Source organism: Ochlerotatus camptorhynchus, unplaced genomic scaffold (assembly GCF_037179485.1).
Source record: "Ochlerotatus camptorhynchus isolate MF236.1 unplaced genomic scaffold, CSIRO-AGI_Acam_v1.1 ptg000353l, whole genome shotgun sequence".
Taxonomy (NCBI): Eukaryota; Metazoa; Arthropoda; class Insecta; order Diptera; family Culicidae; genus Ochlerotatus; species Ochlerotatus camptorhynchus.
The window spans coordinates 2,661-28,451 of record NW_027040841.1 but is presented as its reverse complement, the minus strand read 5'-3'; the positions used below and the strand labels follow the sequence as shown (position 1 = coordinate 28,451).

Sequence of the window (25,791 nt, the reverse complement as noted above, 5' to 3'; positions counted from 1 at the left end):
CATTATTGTAAGAACTGACATTACATTTTATGTATAAAAAATTGCAAAGGATGAAAGAAATCGACCCTTACATTTTATGCTCATGCCAAAGGAAGCTCCACTTAACCCATTATTCACCTTAAATAAATAGTGTAGGTACAAACAACGTTCAACGTCGATTACTCACAAATCAAAACACGCCCATGGAAACTGACTATACCATCCGATAGAGCAAACTTCTTCTGTCAGATGCTGGTGTCGGTTTGTCCGAATGAGTCCATATCATTTACATTTAGCACATAGACCCATTTCACATGTTGCTCTACAATTGGTTTGCATGCGCATAGATTAATTATAGATTTCGCATACCTATCTGTTATACAATACTATAGTAAATACTGTTATACAATACTACACTAAATCACTAAATCCAAATGAAATAATCACATCATTATAATATGTTTATGCAAGACCGATTACAAGCGCCACCGATTACTAAACTGCCAAATATCGATGGGAATACACTTTGTACGAAACGCGATAAATTTCATAGCTCGGATGTAATATTCCGTCTGAATATGTCCTTTTAATTAAATATAAACATGGCGTTCGGTAAAACAGCAGAAAACGCCCATCACATCACACCGACCGCATTGTATTCAAAACGTGACTCGATAATCCCCTCATTGAAAAGCCAGGTTTTCCCTTCGCCATCCGTTCCCTTCCGTTGTCAAAAAGGATTAAACGGGATGTGACATCGTATTAAAACATTGTTTAACCGCTCTTTGGTACAGCAATATCTCATAAAAACAGCAAAAACCAGGAACGGCACCGGTGAAATCCCTATCGCCATGGGATCCCTCTTTTGGGTGTGTGCAGAGTGCAGACCGAGCAGTCTTCCGTACGAAAGCTAACCAATTTTGATGAATTTTATAATCACGTGCTAATGGTAATGACACCGAAGGATATGGGTGGTACCTTTCAGTGTCAAAACGAACATGGCGAAACCATCAGGGATGGATTTACGAATTATGTGCCTCATCACCATTCGATCTGTTCTCAGCTGCTGCTGCTGCTGCCGGGAGAGCAAGATATTTCCACAATGTTAGTTCAGGTTCGCAGTGAGGGAATCACGTTTGCAGCCAATTAGAACTTCCTTTGATCCCGCAGCTACAAAGTTCATCCATTCGGAGACATTATAGGCAGTAGTATATGCGACTATTGAGCGTATTGTATGGCGTGCTGATTTAGATACGGTGTATAGTTTTACGTTCAATGGAACGTGGAAATTGCTGACTCGTCTGGTATGGTGGCAGTTTGGTAACACCTGACTTGGTTGGTGAGTGAATTTCATACCAAAGCTGGCAGGCAGTGTAGATGCTGGTGTGAAGTTCATGTCAGTTAATGGTTGGTGATGACACGATGTCAGGGCACAAATGGCAGATGTCAAATTCTAGAACACTATAAGTTGGTGAACGACTAGCGAGGTAGTAATAAATTCTTAATGACGCTAGTGTCTAGTGTTCCAAAACAAATGCTTTAACAAAATTGGCATCGTAGGTTAACATGGCAGATGGAAGAAGGACTAATTTTTCAATTTTATTTCCTTTATTTAACTTTTCAAGGCTTAAACACCTTCTATAAGATAATTTATATAAATTTATATATTTATATAAACGAAAGAGAAAGTCCATGAATCGATCAAATGAAAAGTGTCACCAGATCCAAGCACCTGAGCTTTCCATAAGCTTTTAAGTTTTTCACTTCAACAAAATGCCATAAAGTAAATTAATTTGATACTATGCGCAATTCCTCATTGTGAAAGGTGATCACGCCGTGATCCACCTTTAGTCGCTAACTTGGTCCTGATTGTTACAGGACCAAGTGCCACGCCGTCCGAAGCGGTAATGAGCAAAAGCACTTCTGGACTTCTCTGAAGCTCTTTAAAAATAAATTCTTGGAAATCTTTCTGAAAAATTTCCATGGCTCCTATGAATTCTAATAGACGTGTCTGAATTTGTCTGAGGTACATTGAAGTCCAGGACTCTTCACAGAAGTTTTAGATCCTTGGAATTTTCTGAAGTTCCCTGAACTCTTCTGAAGTACTTTGAACTTCTTTTATGTTCTCTGAATCTCTGAACAAGACTCTCTATACTGATTCCAATACTTCAGCGGAACCGGTGGTGCAGTGGTAAGCGTGATTACCTCTCACCCCAACAGGCCTGGGTTCAATCTCAGGCGGTGCCGCCGGGATGTTCTGAGGCATAACATCTCTGATCACGCTTTCCATCGGAGTAAAGCAGTTGGTCCCCGGTTCATGAGTTGATGAGTCGATAGGTAGGGTCCAGGTGTGTGAGCGGCCTCCCTAGCGTCGGTAGCATTGGTGCTCAGCACGGAAAATAAATCAAAGGAAAAAAAAAGATTCCAATGCTTCTCTGAATTTCCGTGAATGTTCAAGAAATATATCCAGATCTTTTCTAAATTCCATCAACTTTTTGAACAAATACTACTTTTTCCTGAGCTTTCCTTTGGTTTGTTTTTTTCCGTCGATCTTGTTTTCCGTGCTGAGCACCAATGCTACCGACGTGCCAGGAAGGCAGCTCCCACACCTGGACCCTACCTGTCGACCCATCAACTCATGAACCGGGGACCAACGGCTTTACTTCCCATCCGAAGGAAGGCGTGATCAGAGATGTTATGCCTCATTTTCCTGAGCTTATTTAAGATTTCAAGGCTTATCTGACGTTTCCAGAAGTTGTCCTGGGCTCATCTGAGGTATTCTAGGACATTTGAAACTATCTAATCATTTTTAAGGTTTCGTAGGTCCTCTGGGCTTTCATAGAGTAAGCAAAAATTCATTGGAAATCACTGAAATTCGATAAGTACTAAAATATTCTGAGCTTCCTTAAACTGAATTTTTCTTCAAACTTTTCGTTCCAACAATATCTTCTGATTACCTCCACACGTCTTACTAGCTTCGTCTGGATGCGGCAATTATTTCCCACTCCAACAGGAAGTTCCTTCTGACTTCCCAAGGAAGGCTCTTCTAAATTCATCTGCAAGTATCTTCCAGCTTCTCCAAAAGTCTTTGGGGCTGCTTTTTCCTGTAACTTCTCACTCCCATAAATTCCTTTCAACTTTTACTGGAAGTCTCTCCCAACTTCCTTTGGGAGTTGTCACAGCTTGCCGCGGAAGCGTCTAACGGTTTCGCTTGAAAATCATCAAATTTTCCTGGAGGTATTTGATCCTTTTTATCTAAGATGTTTCTTCCAACTTCTTCCGGGGGTTGATACCAGCTTCCTCATCCCGGAAGTTTCTTCAGACTTATTAGGAAGATTGTTTTGACATTCTCTAAGAAAATACTTCGTTTTGCTGTGATGTAATTGGAACAATCGCTTTAAAATGATTTTCGGAGAAATACGGTACGACACTAAATAGTTTTGCAAGCTTTAGAAGCTGTGAGACACTCGAACTGAAGACACGCAACCACGGATCGACGAAACATGTGACACTGGAGTTTTCGACGGATCTAATGAATTTAATTTAGTGGAGTGGCTTGACAGTCTTTTTCAAATGTGCTAACGAACTCCTATTGAAAGTTTTGATCCTGGATTAGGATCTTCATCAGAGATTAAGAGTATTTGTAAATTTATTTATTTATACAGGCTCAATCGAATAAACTTCACAGAGCCAAGTTATCATTTGCAGTATACATACTTAATATCAATCTTAAATCTAGAGCTACAGGAATTGAACCGAATACTCGCAGTCTTCTCGAGGTTAGTGAAGATTTATAATGTTATGTTTCCTATTCACCTTGATATCAGCAGAGTAATTATACAATTACAGTGAACTTTCTACAACTCGATATTGAAGGGACCATCGAGCTATAGAACAAAAATGCCATAGGAAATCACTATCATTGTAGCCATGACATGCATTTTATCTATGGTTCAATAACTCGATATCGAGTTAGAAGAGTTGCGGAGAGTTGACTGTATTACAAAAACAACCATAAAAAAAGGTAAGAGCTTGTATCCAAGACACGACCGTAGATTTGACGTTGAATTACGAAAGGTAGTTTTGATGTCACAGCAAAAGTATAGCAAATATTAAATTGATTTCTTAACTCGTTATCAGTGAATAAGATCGATAGGTTGAAATTCGGAAGCAGTGTGGGAGTTCTGTTTTTGAGGTGCTCTGTCGGTGACCATGTAGCCAATCCTGGACGATGTGTCTTGGATACAAGCTCTTAATTGAATTCTTTAGTTAACTCTTTTATCAGTCATTTGTGGAAAAAACTTGGAATCCGGATTAGAACAATGCTTTGGCATTCTTTCTTTGATGCAAATTTTAAGCCTCTCTTATTAAGAAAATTCGGGAAGAATTGTAGTGCATTAAAAAGGCAATCGATGATACTTTTAATTATAATAGCAACAGTGCAATTTTCAATAGTTATCTTTTGAAAATTGGTAGCCTTAATTTCAACAGATTTGTAGCAAAATTTCCTATCGATTGGCGTATTAAAAATTAAAAACCATTATCTCTGGATCAAAATCAGACCACTTTCACCGCGAGTGACTTTAGTTTTTGAAATTGCACTCTTCAATGTTTCCTTAAAAATACATGGTAGGGGAAATGTATGTAATGGCGGCCTAAGTTTCCCTAATTTGGACCCATACATAAATTCAGCAATCGACTAAATTTTCAATAGCGACCAAAAATATCCATTAATACCGTCCCAATGACGCGTTCATCTAGATAAAATTGATAAATAGCAGATTTTTAGTGAGCCCAACCTTAGATCCATAGGCCAACATTAGAGCCATTTCCCCTATGTTCAATTTATGCTTCTGGGAACTGACGTCCGATTGATGACCTTGACAAGTCAAAGAGGCCAATCTACATTGATCGATTCTCTTCATCGACTCTCTCTTTCGTTGATAACTTGGCTGCATTCATATTTCGGCCTAATTTTTCTACATAGTCTATTAAGCGTAGTAGACAGCTGTACATGTTTTTGGAGCCGAGTTATTAACGAAAGATAGAGTCCATGAAGAGAATCGATCAATGTAGATTGATCTATTTGAAAGGTAGCGCTAGAAGTGTCCAGTTAATACTGTTTAACAAATTTATGGTGGTCCTGAAAAGGACCGTTTTGTCGTTCAACACAGATGAGGCTGGCGAGTTGTATGTTGTTTGGAACGGTGACGCGCTTGGATGGCGCATAGATGGCCTACAGCGGCTCACGAAGAGCAACTGAAATCCGATCAGTGGGCTGCAAAACGCGCTTGCTGGCATCCTTTCGTCGTGTACTGATGAACAATCTAGAACGCCACGCGCCGAAAGCACTGCTGCTACTGCTGATGATGACCACTGGACACCACCATTTACCACACGCGGTGATTGAATAAACACTGTTAGGTGAGACCGGAGTGTATTCGATTTTAAAGTCTGTGCTAGGGAAAGCGCTTTTCGCAGTCAATCGGTGATAGTTTTCATTATTATAGCAACAGGTGCACATTCGTGAACTTTTCAATAGTGATCTTTTAAAAATTGATAAATTGTTCATTTAAGCAGATTTGTACATGTCTTTCAGATCGATTGGTTTGTTTAGAATTAATATCCATCCGCTATTGACAGAGTTATAAGTGGTCCACATCCTGACCACATTTCGTAACGCGGTCGATTTTGGTCATTTGAAATTGCACCCCCAATATGTTGCCGAAAGACGTAATCCCACGTCAAAAAACCCACGCACAGACAAAATACAAACTAAACACAAGATATCATAGGGGAAATGGATTAATGTCAGCCTAAATGCCCCTAATTTGGGCCAATACATAAATTTTGCAATGGACTAAATTTTCAATAGTGACCAAAAATATCCATTAGTACCGTCCCAATGACGCGTTCATCTAGATAAAATTGATAAATAACAGATTTGTAGCGATGAGCCCAATCTTAGATCCATAGGCCTATATGAGTTTAAAAACTCCAAATCGCGTCTAGCCAAACTATTGCGAACTGGAACATTAGGTTGTTTACCTTGAGCCCGAAGGGAATCGTACAGCTAAGATTTGAGTCCACGATGCTCAGCACAAGACCAAATAATGTGATCAGCGCCCTAGTAGCCTTGTCTTCATTCACAGATGTTGCTGTCCTCCAGCCCAACACGGAGCAAGTGAGCGTTTAACGAATAGTGATTGAACATAACGCGACTATGACTATGAAATTCTATTATTATTTATCTTTATTAGGGAGGCTTTCAGCCTTGGGCTGGTTCGCCTCCACTGCTATGAAATTCTTTAAAAATACCAAAACCAGCGGACGACTCTATTAGTGATCCATCTGTGAAGAACGATCTTACGGAATCAACTTGGCCAAATTTTTCAGTATATTATGCTTATGTCATCTGAAAAAGAGCGAAGGGGTTCGCGTCGTTGGTCGATGGCTTGTCTATTTTAAGAATTTCTGCAAAAGACCACCTGGAAGGTTCATAAAGAGAGCGTTCAAGTTTCTCCCCGCGCTGTTTGTACACTGGGCACGACGAGAGAATATGAGGAGCATTTCCTTTGCAGAACGCGCACAGACAATCGAAGTTTACCCAGCTCGATGTAGCGAGGAAGGGCTGAACCAGAAAAGGTCAAACGGAATGAGTCTGTGGGGGTGAAACCCTTTTGACGTAGGACTACGTCCATGATTTCTATATGGGGGTACCCGGTGTGAAAGCCGAAAATTGAATATGTAACGAAAATATGAAAGATTTTGAACGTTAATAACTCAGCTGTCCCTGGACCAATTTCAATAAGTTTATCACCAATCGATCAGAAATATTTCTACGCATCGATGTCATATTTATTCGATGTCATATTTATTCGATATTCGACTGTTGTTTTGATTGAAACTATTGAAAAAGTGGGAATTGTTAAGCAATAACTTACAAATCCACCAATTACGTACATGCATATGCTGCTTCCCCAACACAATCATCAGAGAATCGTTTCTAGACGAAACAAGTCGGTGTACCATTGCTGCTTTCCCAACACTGTCATCAGAGAGTCGTTAGTAGACTAAACAAATCGAAGTGGCATTCGCCTACAACCTTCGGGCGTGTGCGAATAGGGAGGATGCAATTGCGTAACATTTTGCACACTCACCATATTCAGAACCACTCGCCCCCAACGACCACACAAAATGCTCTCCAGGGTTGTAATCTTGTAACCAAAATTTTAAGCAGAGGTGCAAATGGTTTTGATCGAATATCTGTTTCGTTAATAACTCGACGGCAAACACATTCATTGATACGTTTGTTGTTCTGGGTGATAGAAGAACATAGCTGAAATAGTGCGAAATATGTTAGTGAAGCCATGGTCATCGAAAGAGGAAATCGATGAAGAGAATTGACTTTCACCCCTCTGCTTCTAAGCCCTTTAATTCAGGCGTCGTCATAGCAATGAAAACTTGCATCGCACCGATTTTGTTTCTTCGGTTACACTTGCTGATTGCAATTCTGCTGTTCGACATTTTTGAAGGACCACCAAAAAAAACATGAAATTACACTATTTTCTAGGGTGTCCAATTATTTGATTAAAGATTAATCGTAAGGATTTTTCCTGCTATCCATGACGTGAAACAGGATCATAAATTTGCCGAAAAAAGGGTTAAGCTTCTTTCTGCTAAAGGCTAAGATTTACCAACTTGTTGCGAGAAGGTGTTTAACGAGAAAAACTTAAAAGGGGAGGAGCTTTACTGCTTATAATCCCATATCAGTCCCATATGGAAAAAGTAGGCATTGAGAAAATGGCAGTCGAAGTTACAAAGTGCAATTCCCATGTAAATATGTGATAAATGATAGTTAATTAATTGAACATTTTTTCAAATTAAAATCTGTTGCAATGAAGCTTGCATGTTTTGTTATATCAAGGAAAAATATGACAATTCAAAAAGCAGACCTTTAACTTGAACTATGGGCGATTAAATTTCAAGATGGGACTGATATGCGATTATTTTGCTTGATGTGACAAACTGACCTGATGTTGTTTTCACATTTTTCATGATCAAAGTCCATAGTTTTATCACATAATATGAAAGTAGATGCCAATTGATAGTGGATAGCGTTGTTATTTCAAAATTGACGAAAATCCATATGGGACTGATATGCAATTATAGGCAGTTTAGTTGGATGACACTGATATGCTGCGGCCTTCCAACCTGGCGCAGTTCAACCCCTGTCCAGCTGCAGACGGGTCGATACTCTTGCGAGTGGTCTATCATTGAACCGAAGAATATGGGATTGTCCGGTCCGATTTGCTGATCCAGCTGCCTTCACATCATCATCATCTTCCTAAGGCTTTAAGCCTGTATTACCATCGGCCCTTTTCAGGGCCACCAAGATTTTCCAAAAGAGTTAAATTTCTGAACATGTCTCAACTAACATTCATATCGAATGGTTCTTTTCAGGGCAATCATAGTCATACTAAGGAGTATAAACAGAGAGAACCCCGCTCAAATTCCTATTCCTACACAAAACACAAGCTCCTGATGCAGTTAACAAATATCAATTATGATATAAGACCACGTAGTCCTACGTCACCAGTGCGTACAACCCAAAAGGGCTGTCCCTTGTAGTTTTTACCCTCGCTTACAGATACTGAGCCCAGATTTTGGACTTTCAGTATCGTCACTGGGTGAAGGAAAGGGTTCTTGAAACGACCAACCACCTGCTTCTCCAAGATCTCAGGAGTCGAAGTCGCTTTGGTGGCCACACCTTCAATCTACACATCACGAGCTGAGAAACACCCTCTATACTCGAGCGTAAAGAGCTAGGAGACAACAATCTCATTAGCTTGCTTCAGGTTATCTCCTTTAATTAATAACCTAGTCGGGAACTACGTTTTCTTAGAAAGAAAAAGCATAGTTTGCTATCTCTTTTTATTCTTCATGGAAGTTTCGGTTGTGTTCGGGTGTAAAGCAAAAATCATTAATCTCAATCTCACCACAGTTTCGTGAGTTTTGTTAGCTTCACGGTCAATCATACCAACTCAGCAACTGAGATAAATTGACTCAGAGAATTCTCTTTCCATACGAAATTTACTCAGATTTGGAATAAACTGCAGTTACTCATAGCTTGTGAGTAACTGCAGTTTATTCTAAATCTGAGTAAATTTCGTATGGAAAGAAAATTCTCTGAGTCAATTAATATCAGTCGCTGAGTTGGTATGATTGGCCGTGTTGATATTCCGAGCTACGATATTACAGCATGCAAATCAACCGCATTTGTTTGTTTTTTTTTTTCATTTTTGTCTGCGAAAATTATACGTGATCTTGGGCATTAATGAGATTTGATTTTTTGATATTTTTCCAACACTGATCCTGAGGAAGATTCCAATTTGGAACGAAACGTTGGGTAAGAGGATAAGGCTTCGTATGCTTATTTGAGAAATGGAAGCCACTCCATTTAATGGAAACTTGGAACAGAGGGTTAAATTCGACGAAAGAAATCGGACCACCTAGTAGGGAAGTTCATTTTTGCATAGCTCGCCAAATCCTTAACCAAGAAAATTTAATGTGTTGTTTAAAATTTAACTAATTCTGTAAAATATTTCATCTTAATCTTTTTCCTCGTATTTTTGGCAATTACGTCCCAATAGGAACTTTTCGTCTATCACGATTTGACCACCCCCAGAATGTTCTACTCTATGCCTGATATCTATAAACCTATGGCCATCAGAAGTCCCAAACTACTGACTTGGAAAGTATTTCTCTCGAGTTCGAAGGTCACATCTACTAGCTCTACCGTGTGCGATAGTAAATCGCATTTTATCATTAGTCACGATTGAATGTGTTCACCTTCAGCGATACGCCACCAACCTGACTTATCGCAAGATGAGCAGACTACAACCGAGCACATTTCCTTAACCCATTGTTCATATAGTTCACCGCATACAAACGGAGATATTTCATCACACTTCACTGCCATACCTACCACATACCACACCTGCCGAGTCAACGTCATCCAGATGATGACTACGCTGTTGCTCTTCATTCTTCGGATTCGAATTCCTCCATCGCAAAGGAAAACTTTGCACGGCATTTCATTCACCTGTTATATGGTGTGGAACCATGGACTTGCTCCCCGACCACTCCATCTTTCGTCATGATATAATAATGCAAAGAGAAATGGAAGCAACGCTTTTGTTCCGTAAAATTTCCGCGATGAAATAGGAAGCGACACCTTCTTCCACCATCACCATCGTCATCATAATCCAAGCGACACATCCTCGCCGGAAGGTGGCGGAATTAAATGATCATAATTAGAAATTCTAAGCGCTCGTTTTGCCATCTTACTGCTGGCTGAAAGTGCGATGCTGTTGCTGTTGGCTTCTGTCGCATAAAAGTGGAAGGATGGCATACCATTTATCTTCTAATTAATTTAATAGAATAGTGCTCTGCGGTATCCTGCACCGCTGCCGTTTTGGGAACGTTCTTGGGAGAATGTTAAATACATGTCGTCAACACATTTCCGAAAAAAAAAATTAATCTAATCCAACACCTCACAGTTTTCCCAAAAGGCGTTTATTTCACTGTAGATCATCATCTGCTCAGCAACGCCATCACACGGTGCGGATTTCAGGAGACAAAATCTTTCAGCGGCTTGTTCAAATGCAATAAGGCTGACAGGATTTAGGTCGGTCATCAATTATGCAGTGATTCGATTTGCCTGTGCCAAATCGGATCGAAACACACTCCAGAGTGGCGGTGCTCATGGCTCATGGGTGCTTGAATCGTATATATAGGTATATCGCATTGCAATTTATTTGCATAGTAGACCAAGCAGACGGCGGTGGAGGACCGTCTGGGGCAGATTTTTCATTTGATGGGGGTAAATCGTTGCTGTCGAGATCGATGTGAAATTAGTTAGGATAGGGAAAGTTTTGTCTGATGATGATAGCCTTTGATTTAAAGAGGCTATTGTTCGACGGACAATTCAAATTATTTACTAAAAATGTTTCAATCTTCAGAAAATTTCGGTGTTTGAGGTCATGCTCAAGATTAAAAAAAAATCAATCGATCTGTTTCCGAACTTCGATCTTATGACCTATTTTACTCAGTATTTAAATAATTTACATAATTCTGTAGCAGTCATTTAAGAATTATGGGCTAGCTAGTAAGTATTATAAGTCAGTCAGTTCTGCGTGCTCATCAAATGGAAGTGGCTCATAATTGTGGTTGGCCCATAATACTGGGGTGACTGTACATTCGAGATCTCTTCTCTTAAATTCTAAGACATACGTGACCTTGGAGCAAAGATGCCAGATTTATAGATATGTCTGTGAATTTACAGACTTTTATTTTGTTAGCAGACCTTTTTGTTGTAACAGACATTTTTGTTGTAACAGACATTTACAGACTTTTTAGTTTTTTCACAGATATTTACAGACTTTTGTAATCAAGAAAAAAATATTAAAATATATTGTGTTACACTGTTTTACAACTTTAATCAAATTACGGGCGGGATCCCTACGTTGTGTTGTTTTTGTGATAATTACGAAAACAGATAGAATTAAAACGCACCGATTGCTTTGCCGTCCTGCCATGGCGGAGGCATACAAGTAGAGCTTCCATTTCCCGGTGGTTTCCACCATCCCGGGATTCGGGAAATATTTATTTGATTTCCCGGGAAATCTCGGGATCCCGGGAAGTGAACACAGATAGGTAATTGTTTTAATATTTGTATGTTTCATCTCCTTCGAAGAAAGATTAAAAAATAGAGATTCTTTCAATACTAGGGACACCAGATTTAAAGACATATCTTCATTTTGAAGATATTTAAAATTCTGTGAAGGTATTTTTTTTATGCAGGCATTTTGAGGACAACTCATGATTTGTGAAGTTGTTTCAAGACATGCGGAAGCTGAAGCTTGATTTTTTTTTCAATTTTAAGCTGGCATATGAAGATTTTTATTAAATAAATGAAGTTTTTGACTTCATATTTTAAGCTTCTTCCTGAATATGTTGAATATGAATAATGTAAACCAAAATTGGATATTTCAGAATAAAACTTGATCCAATTGAATCTTCACACGACTTGACTGAAATATTCGATTAGCTGGAGATCTTTTGAATACTTCCTTATCAACGCACAGTTTTTGGAGAATATCTTCTCAATAATACTTGATCAACCTGAAGCCTTGAAAAATATTCAGAGGACTTTATTGTGATCTTCGATCAGCTGGAAAACTTTAAGTACTTCCTAACCGATCTGCCATCTTGAGAGAGTCAATTGAATGTTTGACTAGTTTATGATCTTCAGATTTCCCGATCAACCTGAATTCACTAATATCTGACCAACCAGCAATCCTGAGAGACTATCTAGAGACGTTTTTTGAATTTTATGAACAGTGGAATATCTTAAGAATAAAAATTGATCAACCTGAAGTCTTGAAAAATATCCAGAGGTCTTTAATTCTCGGACCAACTACATATCCTTTAAATACTCTCTAATCAAACTTCCATCTTGGAAGGATGTCTAAAAGATGTCGTTTGAATTTTTGAACAGTTGCAGAACTGTCCCCAGGTCCCTGAACTTTTATGAAGTTCCACGAATTTCTATGAAGTTCTCTGAAAGGGTAAAGGTAATGCATACCATTGTGCGTAACAAGTGACAGCGATGGAGAGCTATGGAAGCCAGGATATAAATGGTGTCATATAGAAGTTCCTCCAGAAGGAGTAAGCATTTTACAAGATTCAGCTCGCTAATCTAAAGAAGGACTCTAAAAACTGCAAATACTGAGTTTTTCATCAGTTGAGGCTAGTATTACGTTCTTCCAACCATCTTAACAATGCATTTCAATGGTTTTTCGATCAACTATGAATGATGGACATCTCACAACGCTCAACCTGATTTTCGTCTATGTACCATCTAGATACGCGATTGTAAAATTTTATAAAAATGTTCACGGCTTGTTTCACTGCTAGATCGTATTTTTCACGAGTTCTTCTTGTACAACGATCATATACCAAAAAATGATGTTTGTGATGATCTTTTCCCTTCGTTTGTCATTCATTCTGATTTATCGGAAGTATGGATACATCAGAATGAATGACAAACGAAGGGAAGAGATACATTTCATAAGATGTGAAAGTTCTGGATTCTGCTACAGATATTCAAAGATAGATTTAATGGGGTAAAAGAGTGATAAAAAAAAATTTCCCGGGATTCACGCGATCCCGGGATTTATAAATTTATTTTCCAAGATGCGGTAATCCCGGAAAATGTCACAATCCCGGGATTTTTATCCCGGGACATCCCGGGATGGAAGCTCTACATACAAGACACTGTTATTGTATTGTATATTGTTTTCTAGAATCGTACAGTGGGTAGGGTAGTGGCACAAATAATCAACGATGCACAAACAAGTTTGATTTATTGATTTATAGTCGGAGAAATCTATTTTATCGGATTCATTCGATATAATCGTGCTTAAATCTATAAAAACAAATAATATTGATTTTTATCGGTCATATCTGTTATATCGGGTCACATCTCTTTAAGTATCATGACAGGTAACGATGACACCCGTTTGTTTATAAGAAAGGAACGTCGTCAACCAACATTTCAAAAAGATGTGATGATGATGAAATCAAATCTTGTAATGATCTTTTCTCGCCAATCGAAGCTCACCTTACCAAATCAACAACACCGTCGGCTAGGGAAAATTGTCTCCTATTCGATGGTGGAATTGATTTGCGTAGGCGTGCTTCAGTTTGCAAGATAAGGTCATTACATGTTTGCTGATCCACTCTTTAGTATTGTTGGTTGATAAATCTGTTCGAAAATCGTATGTTCAAAAATCATTTATGGTAATTCCTTGAAGAGTCCAGAAATTGCCTGATGATGGCTGAAATGCCCTTTCACTTCAAGTGTTCTAGAGAACAAATTTCGGACACAGTTGTGATATCACTTATGAAGTTGGAACTCCTTGTCTGCTGCATCAAATGTAAAGTTCCAGTTTCATTGGTGTATGTTTTGTGCCAGCTGTGCTCTTGAAATATTGAGGTGATAGTATAGCGCATGTGTGTATTATAGGAAGTACGGAAACGCATATGTCACGAATGGGAATTCTCCGATATCTCCAGGTCAATACTGATTTCCATCACTACCTCAACAGTCTTCCCCAATCTCAGACATCCGGTGAAAATCACTATAGTTTGGTCTTGTGTTTGGTCACGTTTGGCCATCAATGCGGTTGCCAAATCTCCAGGCAAATATCGTTGCTTCCAGAGTTTGAACATGCAAAAATCACCAAAGCAGGTGCTGTAATTATTTTGCAACATGTAATGAATAGGGAAGAGCGCTACTTGGTCGTAGTCGCCTATTTCCGTTCTATCAAGCAGAAATCATCAATAATATCAATGATTTTACCATGCACAAAACAATGTTACGTTTGTTCCGATCAATTAGTTCATAAGCCACAACATGAAGCCTATTACAGCGCATTGTATGAATATTTACACTCATTGTTCTCAAAACAAAAGAAGTACTCATAGCGAATCCACTTTTTCTACCATCATCCGTAGGACGAAGAAAATCTAATGGCATTTCAATGCGTCAGGACGGAATTGAAACTCGTAGGACGAATTTAGAATCAATAAGTAGTGTATGATTTATTATTAAAAATTGTTTGACTGTTAGTCAAATCCAACGGTACATATGAAAAGGTGAATAAATTTAGAAGTTATTTTTGATGAAAACATTTTTCCCTTTCAAAAAAAAAAGGTAAAGTGGGAGATGTGCTTAGTATGACGGTAATTAGATCAAAAACCCTATGTTTAGTTTCAGCGACCCTGATCCTGATTCATCAACAATTTTTGAGCACGAAGTGTTAAGAATCGTACTAATAAGCTTCTAGATTGCTCTTTAGATTGTCGATTTCTCCATATTTTACACATTCCTGTAAAATCTCGGAAAGATTTACCCAGTCTATGATTTAACTAAGTTTTCAAGAATATGAGTGAACTAATCTCAACTTTAAGTTGACCTCATTTTTCGTATAATCGTAATTTATCTTTTTATTAATTGCTTTTAACGTATACGGCGTAAATGGATGCATTCCCAATTAGTTATTAGGTTCTATTCGTTAAAAGCAGGTCATTTTTGCTCGACCATGACTTTTACAGACATTTCAAATTTCGCATTGTACATTATACAGTTTACAGACATTTCTGAAACTCTCAGACATTTTTCGCAGCCTTCTGAAAAAAAAATCTGGCATCTCTGCCTTGGAGCTAGACAAATTTTCAAGATTATTGAACGTACAAATACATTAATAGTTATTGTTTAGATTCCCTACTCCCTTTTTTCTACACCCATTATCGAATATAAAAATAAACAAATCAATGCTGGCCTGCGTTATTTGGAATGTTCAGCTACACAGCAAAACTTGACGTTTGATCGCAAGAGCTGATCCATTTTCCTACCCTAATACTTGTTCAATGGAGGCCCGTATTCCAAAATCCAACCCGTTTGACCCCAAAAGCGATCAATCAATCAATTCGATTCCAATTTCCGGTGCCCAACACCCTTCTGAGTTGCCCTTCAATTCAAATCTGCAGAAAGAGGTCACCGAAATCGTCCCCCACAGATGATGGGACAAAGCGTAGAAAATCAAATGACCGATTTTTGCCCACACTCCGACGCAGTACACTCCAATAAATGTCACAATCTATAAGGATAACTTTCGCACTCGTCTCGCCTGTATTGTATGGGTAGGTTAGGAGGTACTCACTGATTCAGATGATCCAACAATTCATTCTCCTCTCGAATTCGCTCCTCGGTCAGATTGCTTATCTGCAAAACTTCCTCGGTGATGCTAGGGACGGTTTTTCCCCTTTGCAGCGGTTGCTCATCACTTATTCTATTATCGTAGTATTTATTTATCTTATCTTCGGTGAAAATACTCTCACCCCGCTTGGCCCTCCGGTATCTCCTGCCTCCCTGACTGCTGCTGCTACTGATGTAAGAAAGTAGTTTGTCTCGTAGTTTATTGTCTATTAATTTTCCTTCCCCGTCCACATGTTGCTGCTGCTGATGCTGATGCTGGGGCCAACTTTGGCTTCTTCTACTACTGCTTATACTACTCGTACTGATACTGCTGCTTTTGCTTCTACTGCTGCCACTGGAGTCTGCCCCGGGAGGCGATATGGATGATGATAATTGATGATTATTAGTACTCGCCAGGCCTGCGAAATAAAGGGTGGAAAAGAAGAAAATACAGTCCATTGTGAGGAAATTCCTTAAAGAGCTTAGCATGGGAAAAAGAGGGGAAGATTATGAAAATTTATGCATGACCGGATGGAATTTTTCCATGGCACCCGGGGAACAGGGCTATTTGTAATTTATTGCAAGGCTTCCCGGCGCTTACCGTTTGATCTGACGTGAATATTCGAGCCGATGAATTAAATTACTCACGATATGGATCAATAAATTTCCCTCTGCTTCTCCCTCTTTCTCTCGAGTTGCCGCTTAATCTTCAATAACCATCTCTCCCTCAAGTCACCTTAATCAACAAATAACACGAAGCAAGTCGTACCCTTTTTCTCGTTGCTGGGGACGCGCGCTATTAATTTCTGCCACGCAAAATAATAGAAGCGTCTCCGAACGGGTCTTATCTCGACCAAAACATCCCCCCATGCCATGCGTTGGTGGGTTGGTTGGGTCGCTCGGCATTCAACCATTTCTGCCATAACACGCCAAATTACTTCACCCGAAATTAGATTTTCAACGAGCATTATTCTGCCCTTCGTTACACACCTTAGCTTGGTTTGGCGCTCAGCTGAGCCACCACAAGACGTGAGCGATACATTTGGGACTAGAAGGTGTGCGCTGCGAAGGAACAATGACCAGCCGGTGTTGTTTGCAAAGCGTGATCCCAAAACATTTTTGGATTTGGAATGTTGTTATATAATCAGGTAAATCGAACTGGCTATGTGAGGGTGAAGCTAGGGGAATTCAAATGCGAACGGATGAAGACATGAGAGAAAAGGTTAGCTTTAAGATTACGTCTAAGCTGCAAGCATTGTGGAAAACCAGGAAATGTCAGGATTTGTTTTCAGTATAAAATTGAAGGAGTTCATAGTGAGCATTTTTCCAGCTCTCAACTTAGTGTTCCAGATGCACTTCCACATTTATTAATTGAAAGCTTTCTATACCAACCAATGCCAGGCATAATGATACTCTATACTTTATGCGTCCTCTCTGGCTTGGGAATACAGTACCTTTACTGACTAGGCCATTTGAGGCCTCTGGAAGAATCGTAATCTTGTGGAAATTGTGACATCTGCACTACAAACCATACATAACAACATTCTTCGAAAACAATCCATTTAGCTGCACTTCAATCTCATTCTATTTCCTCCCGCACGATGGTTCCCGCCGTGGTCGATGTTTGAGTATGGCACCCTTAAACAAACGACCGCTCCTAACCAGGTGTAAATGAGAACTCCCCGAAAACAATCTCGCACTCGCAAGCAAGCATTTCGTGTGAAAGCAACGAAGCTGTGACGGTAAACAAAAAGCCACACACTCTGACACCAATGGATGGAAAACCGGGGCAAGAACTGCCACCATACCAGGAAAGAAAACAAATTAGAAACGTCGTAAACTTATAAAGCTGGAAAATCCATTTCAGAGAGAATAATTTATGTGATGCTGCCACATCACCGTGGGTTCGGTGACCGAAAACGCTCAACAAAATGGAATTTCCACCAATCAAAGCAATTTATCGATTAACTCTTCATTCAACCCCGCTTTTCCGGGAATAAAAAAACTTTCCTAAAAGTCGATTCAGCTCAGGATTTTCCATTGAACTTAAACTTAACCGGGGATAAGTTTTCGATAAAGCAACAAAGTGCCTTTCAGCCCATCCCTTTCGTTTGCGGCAGAGAATCATCCAAACTTTAAAAAGGGAAGTGAAAGAAAGTGAAATGGAAGTGATTCAACATCAGTTTGCTCTCTGCTGGCAGCTTGGGCTGGAAACAAAGAAAGGATTTTCCTATTGCGCTCTGCTTTTCAGAGAAACGCATCTGTTATGTGTTTAGGTGGAAACAGATTCTTCTAATTTTTAATGCAGTAAGTGAGTCCGAGAAGAGTAAAATAACAGCCTTATTAAATCTAAATAGCAAGTATTTTTGTTCGTGATACACACTTAGAAAAATTGATGTAAATTTAGGTGCTCTGAGACTGACATATACGAGGGTCAATGTTGACATCGAATCATAACACTAGTTTACAGCATTTTTGAACTCGGTAAGGTGATGATCATTTCCAATGCAAAATCCTACGCTGAATTCAATGCCGTGGTCAGAAAAAATTAAAGTAGAGCCATTTTTGAGATATACAAAAAATTTGATTTTTTGAATTTTGGACAAAAGTACGATTACTAAAATGTCAATATCTTTGGAACTAGAGCATCAATTTTAAATCTTTTTTATGAAAATGAAGCTAAATAAGTTTGCTATCGTTCACTAGAATTTTATGTCTTAATTAAAAATTTAATTTTGAAGTCATTTAAAAATGTACAGCATTTTTTTTTTCCTGCGAATTTTCCATAAAAATCTTGTTTTAATCTACATTTTTAATGGGATAAAAAGATTCAAAAAATCATTCCATAATTTATTCTTAAAGTCCATTCAAAACCGAAGAAAATGAGCCTTTAATGGATGAAATCGGTTGGAAATTGTCGAAGTTATGAGCATTTTTGTAAAACACTTAAAAATGTTGCTGAAATACAACAGCTTTAGAGTTCCTTTTCTAGGTGTCGTTGTAAGCATCCAAATCGCATGTAAAGTTTTCATGGGAGATTCTTTTCTCTACATATCAATTTGATTAAGGCATATCAGGATTTAAAACCGAGTTGATACAAAAGAAATTTATTTAAGTTTTATTAAAAATGATTGAGAATCGAATGACTTTGTCTTCGATGTTTTGAACTTGTTTCTCGTATTAGAAACCAACAATAGTCACCCATCATTGCTTCATCCCAAAACCCTTGGTAATCATCTTCATTTGTTGGTGAAAACGTTCGCCGTGCTCATCACTCTCGTCACCAAGATTTTCCGTTTTGGGTTTCTTTCCAATTCCACCTCGAAGTCTTCCTCGCATTCCTCCTTGAATTCCTCCTCACTTTTTGTAACGGTCGATTCAACAGAGGGCGCTCGTTTCCGCTTTGGATAAACAGGATACGGGACCGAACTTGAATGTGGAACAGGTTTTGTCATAGAAGCCACTTGTGGATACTCAACTGTTTTGTGACGTCCTTGTTGCTTAACTTTTGTCAAGCAGAAATAACAATCCGTTGCATGACAAAACGGTCGACGCCATATGGTGCACAAACGAAGTGACAGACGGAGCGGCTCGAAAACGTTGGTGACTAACCTGCTATTGCAATTTTTCAGTGTACCACATGGCAACACCACTACTACTGGATTGTACCACATGGCAACACTACTACTAGATTGAACTAGCATTTTCACCAAATGTACTAGAATGTTTTGGTTCTATCTCTTTCACTCTACTCAAAACTGAAATGCATAAAAAAATTACAAAATGATACGCACTCTTTGCACACTGTCAAAGAATCATTGTACACAAAATCAACTTTGTTCAAATCAAATCAAAAAAACTAACCCATCTGGTGGATGATGGCACAAGCTTCCAAGAAAATTCTATTACAGTGAACCACATTATTTAAATGGATTTCTTCGCCAGTTAGTCGTCTGTCACTTCGTTTGTGATATGGTGGGCATGTCAAAGGACAAATAGCAACTGACAGATAACAAATAAGTGAGTTAGTAAGTAAGACATAAACACTTATCAAAAATAGATGAAGTAAGATAATGTCGATCAGGAAAGAACAAAGCACTACCATGCTGTACATAAATTGTTTACATGAAAGTTATTCAAAAAATCAATTTACCTTGCGCCTGACATCCACCTAGCCAAGCACGTTTTGCACGAACTACATAATACTTTTGGAATCCACGGTTCGTCAAAGTCTCCAGGATCAATTTCAAAATAAAGCCTGTATGCAGTTTGCAACGAAGCAGTGAAATTGACCGATTTTGTAAATATATAGTTGCCACACGCGTAACAACACTTTTGAGGATCATTTTTACACTTGAATTCACTTTTTGTCGTATACATCGTTAAGCAATGTTAAAGAAAGAAAGCTGTCAAATTGAGTTGGTTGCGTTAGGTTCTCGCCGAGCGGTCTCACAAACACTACCGTAAATTATATTGTTGAAAATATCCCATTTAATTTTGCGTGACAGCTGGTAGTGTTAGTGAAATGCACCGTATGCGTACACGTCCGCAGAAAGGCTTACTGGAAGTGGTGCATGAACCTAGGAGCGGGACAACGGCCAATCTTGGAATATTCAATTTCCATGATTTTACAAAAAAATTCATAACTTCGACAATTTCCAACCAATTTCATCCATTAAAGGCTCATTTTCTCCAGTTTTTAATGGACTTTAAGAATAAATTATGGAATGATTTTTTGAATCTTTTTATCCCATTAAAAATGTAGATTAAAACAAGATTTTTATGGAAAATTCGCAGGAAAAAAAAAATGCTGTACATTTTTAAATGACTTCAAAATTAAATTTTCAATTAAGACATAATATTCTAGTGAACGATAGCAAATTTACTTAGCTTCACTTTCATAAAAATAGATTTAAAATTGGTGCACTAGTTTCAAAGATATTGACATTTTAGTAATCGTACTTTTGTCCAAAATTCAAAAAATCAAAATTTTTTATATCTCAAAAATGGCTCTACTTTAATTTTTTTTTTCTGACCACAGCATTGAATTCAGCGTAGGATTTTGCATTAGAAACGTTGGTCAACCACTAAAGTTCACACTTTTTATGTTGTTTTGTAAACTAGTGTAATAGACGTGAAATTCAGCTCAATCAAACGTACTTTCGAACTTTTCAGTCTCGAGGCACTTAATTTTACATGACATGTTTGTTTACGTCTCATCTTTTATGTCAGAGATGGATTGCGTCACGTGTAAGATTAGATATTTCTAAGTGTGTATATTTATTTTTTTCAATTGTAAAGGTATTCCTAAATTAGTATCAACCTGAGCTAATTTTATTTTGATGAAAAAAGTACTAAAGATTTGTTTTTGAAGGATAATCTAGAGAACAAGCCTTGTTATTCAATATATCATTCCACCCAAGTAGCAATTTGGGTTTTATGAGGGTTCTGTAGACCAAGATTTAGATTTGTAGAATGCTATAATGTCACGATAAAACTTGTAATGTTGCTTGGGCAATGCGATAATTACTAATTTAGTTATGAACCTTGACTAATATTGTTATCAGTTGTTATCATACAAAAAGTACTATTTGTATACGAATGATGCAAGGTTGGTTCAAAACTTTTGATATTACCCGAATGGTAAAAAAAAATGTGTTATCTGTTAATCATATTTCAGTTATCAGCGTAAATCTTCAATAGCTCATCGATATCATCATTTAAAATTTGTTGACAAAACTTGCATAGATCGCAGGATTTGTTATCAAGATGTTTTCAATGATAACAAAATTAGTTTATTTTTTGCTATAATTTTTGTTATGTTGGCTGTTTATTCAACCGCAATGATAACATATTAAGTGCTGGTAAACGGCTGGAGAATGCGTACCATTGATACTTTGCGTATCTGCAGGTATAAAATAGATCCCACTAGCGGTTCTTAGCCTCTTGTCCCTACCTCCCCGCGGTGCCAGCTGGGGTACGAGTAACCATAGGGAAGATCGGGTAGTCAACCCCGGTGTGACCTTGGCCGTCTGCTGACAGGGAAGGGGTGGACTGATCAACGTCCTGGTGTCAGCGTGGGACTCTAAACAGTGCTGTGCACGATGGTCCCCCGGCGAGACAATGGGGGTTGGTGCAGTCCGAAGAAGTCGTCTCCACTCTACTCGATCCATGGCCACACTTCGCCAGCCTCGTAGTCTGCGAAGGGTCCGTAGGTCGCCTTCTACTTAGTCGATCCACCTTGCCCGCTGCGTGCCTCTTCTTCTTGTTCCTGTTGGGTCGCTTTCTAGAACCATTTTCACTGGGTCGTCGTGCGGCACTCTTACGACGTGCACAGCCCACCGTAGACGCCCAATTTTTGCAATGTGAAAGATGGATGGTTCTCCCAGCAGTTGGTGCAATTCGTGGTTCATTCGCCTCCTCCATGTTCCGTCATCCATCTGCACTCCACCGTAGATGGTACGCAACACCTTCCGTTCCTAAACACCACGTCTTCCACGAGCATAGTCCAGGTCTCGTGGCCGTAGAGGACCACCGGTCCAATCAGCGTCTTGTAGACAGTCAACTTCGTGCGGCGGCAAATTTTATTCGACCGGAGCGTCCTCCGGAGTCCGAAGTAGGCACGATTCCCTGCCATAATGCATCTTTGAATTTCTCTGCTGGTATCAGTGAGCCCAAATATTTACACGAACTCATCGACCACCTTGATTTCGTCACCGTCAATCTGAACTCGGGGTGGGAGGCTAACATTGTCTTCCCTAGAACCTCTTCCTTTCATGTATTTTGTCTTTGATGCGTTGATGACAAGTCCAATCCGTCTAGCTTCAGTCTTCAGTCTGATGTACGTTTCTGCCATCATCTCAAAGTTCCGTGCCATAATGTCAATGTCATCGGCGAAGCCAAGGAGCTGGATGGACTTCCTGAATATCGTGCCACTCGTGTCTATCCCAGCTCTTCTGATCACACCTTTGCCGTAACCCCCTTCGAGATTCAAAGGGACTCGAGAGTGTCCCCGATACTCGAACAACGCACATCACTCGATCCTTCGTCGCCTTGACCAATCGCGTCAGTTTATCCGGAAGTCCGTACTCGTGCATAATCTGCCATAGCTGATCTCGATCGATTGTGTCGTATGCGGATTTGAAATCGATGAACAAATGATGTGTGGGCACATTGTATTCGCGGCATTTCTGCAGAACCTGCCGAATCGAGAGAATTTGGTCCGTGGTAGCGCGGGCACCGATGAATCCCGCCTGGTATTGCCCCACGAACTCTCTTGCAAATGGTGACAGGCGGCGGCATAGAATTTGGGAGAGTACCTTGTAGGTGGCGCTCAGCAGTGTGATCGCGCGGTAGTTGCAGCAATCCAACTTGTCGCCCTTTTTGTAGATTGGGCATACAACACCTTCCATCCACTCCTCCGGTAATACCTCCTCTCCCCAAATCTTGGCAATTACCCAGTGCAGCGCTCTAGCCAGTGCTTCACCACTACAAGCCAGCCGTAAAAAAGAAACAAAAGTACAGGAAGCAAACGGCATAGACCCAAGCAACGTAAACGGACTAACGATTGGAAATTCGAAGCATGGAACTGCACGTCTCTCAATTTCTTGGGAAGTACCCGCATTCTTTCCGATTTATTGAGTGTCCGCAAGTTCGACATCGTAGCGTTGCCGGAGGTTTGCTGGAAGGGATCGTCGGTACCTACGTATAGGGATGGTTATACCATCTACCAGAGCTGTGGCAATACACATGAGCTGGGTACAGCTTTCGTCGTGATGGGTTAAAGGCAGAAGCGCGTGATTGGGTTATGGCCAATCGATATCAGAATGTGCAAGTTGAGGATCAAAGGCCGTTTCTTAAATGTCAGCATAATCAACGTGCACAGCCCTCACTTAGTAAGTAACGATGACGATAAAGACGCTTTTTACGCGCAGATGGAACGGGAATACGACAGCTGCCCAAGCCATGACGTAAAATTCGTCATCGGAGATCTTAACGCTCAGGTTGGCGAGGAGGAATTCGGACCGGTTCAGCGCTGACCAGCTAACGAACGCGACTCATCGATTTCGCCGCCTTTAAGAACATGGCCATACGTAGTACCTACTTCCAGCATAGCCTCCCACATCGGTACACACTTGGAAATCACCGCAGCAGACAGAATCGCAAATCGACCACGTTTTGATCGACGGAAGGCACTTCTCGGACATTATCGACGTCAGGACCTATCGCGGCGCAAATACCGATTCGGACCACTACCTTCTAATGGCCAAGGTGCGCCAAAAACTTTCCGTTGCCAACAACATTCGTTACCGACGCCCACCACAGTACAATCTGGAGCGACTGAAGCTGCCCGAAGTCGCAACTGAGTACGTGCAATGCCTCGACGCAGCGTTGCCGGATGAGGGAGAGCTCACCGAAGCCCCTCTTCCATTAACAGTGCTGCTGAAGGCGCCGTTGGGTTCGTGGAGCGGAATCGACGGAACGATTGGTTCGACGAAGAGTGTCAGACGGTTTTGGACGAGAAAAACGCAGCGCGGGCAGCGATGCTGCAGTAAGGAACCCGTCATAATGCGGAGCGATATAAACAGAAGCGAAGACAGCAAACCCATATTTTCCGGGATAAGAAGCGCCGCCTGGAAAAACTGAAGTTCGAAGAAATGAGGCAGCTGTATCGTTCTCAAGAAACACGCAAGTTCTACAAGAAACTCAACGCGTCCCACCAAGGCTTTGTGCCGCGAGCCGAAATGTGTCCGGATAAGGAAGGGGGTATCTTAACGGACGAACGTGAGGTGATTGAAAGGTGGAAGCAGCACTATGAGCACTATCGAGCGATCACTATTCTTAACGTGGCCTACAAAGTGCTTTCCCAGATCGTCTTTCACCGTATATCGCCGCTAGCAAGCAGATTTGTGGGAAGTTATAAAGCCGGTTTTGTGGATGGGCGATCGACAACGGACCAAATCTTTACGTTGCGGCAGATCCTCCAAAAGTGTCGTGAATATCAAGTCCCTACGCGCCATCTATTCATCGATTTCAAAGCCGCTTATGATACTATTGACCGTGAAGAGCTATGGAAGATTATGGACGAGAACGGTTTTCCCGGGAAGCTTCAGGTCGTGGCGGAGCAGTACACCAGGCGTGAAGCAGAGAAGTTTGGATTAAAGGTGAATACGTCGAAGGCAAAGTATCTGTTAGCTGGAGGAACCGAGCGGGATAGGGCTCGCATAGGCAGGATCGTGACAATCAACGAAGATGAGTTTGAGGTGGTGGATGAATTTGTGTACCTCGGATCATTGGTGACGTCGGATAACAACTGCAGCAGAGAAATTCAACGGCGTATTATTGCCGGAAGTCGTGCTTACTACGGACTCCACAAGACCCTGAGGTCAGGTAAACTTCACCTCCGTACTAAATGTACCATGTACACGACGCTGATAAGACCGGTAGTTCTCTACGGGCACGAGACGTGGACGATACTCGAGGAGGACCTGCAAGCACTGGGTGTTTTCGAACGACGAGTTCTTAGGACACGTTTTAAGAATGCCGGACAACAATCCCGCAAAAATTGATCTTTGCCTCGATATACGAAGAGGAGCACAGCGAGCAAGGTGTTTAGACCAAGTGGAGCAGAATCAATCCTGAGGGATTTCGGACCAGAATAAGTAAGTCTGTCTCCGTCAGCCAGCAGCAGATAACATATTCAGTTATGAAACCTTGATTTCCGTGTTTTAGAACCTGTTATTTATTTGGTATAAATCTTTGCTCAGCTGTGTGAATACACTTGAATCACGTTTCGGACATGCAAGGAGTAGCGCTTGGCAGTGTTCACTCGGCTGTCGACAAAAGCAGGCCACTCTCGATGTGTGCTGCGCGATCGTCTGTTTTCTCGGCAGCAACCATTGTGTGGTCCTCCTCATTGTTCTTCATCAGCAGTTCTTTCGGTCGATGCGTCGTCGACTTTGGAAAGCAACCGTTTCGTGATGAGT

At 40.2% G+C, this 25,791-nt stretch overlaps 1 protein-coding gene across 1 annotated transcript in view; it reads right to left on the bottom strand.

The window, feature by feature from the left end:
* The window catches only part of LOC135709178 (uncharacterized), a 113,240-nt gene extending 89,228 nt beyond the window's left edge, over positions 1 to 24,012 (bottom strand). The window contains exons 1-2 of the mRNA XM_065231400.1: positions 23,910 to 24,012; positions 15,771 to 16,224 (exon numbers count right to left, since the gene is read on the bottom strand). Coding sequence (XP_065087472.1) covers positions 15,771 to 16,224; positions 23,910 to 24,012 — 557 coding nt within the window. The remainder of the gene's footprint in view (positions 1 to 15,770; positions 16,225 to 23,909) is intronic.
* Positions 24,013 to 25,791: the final 1,779 nt, after the last annotated feature.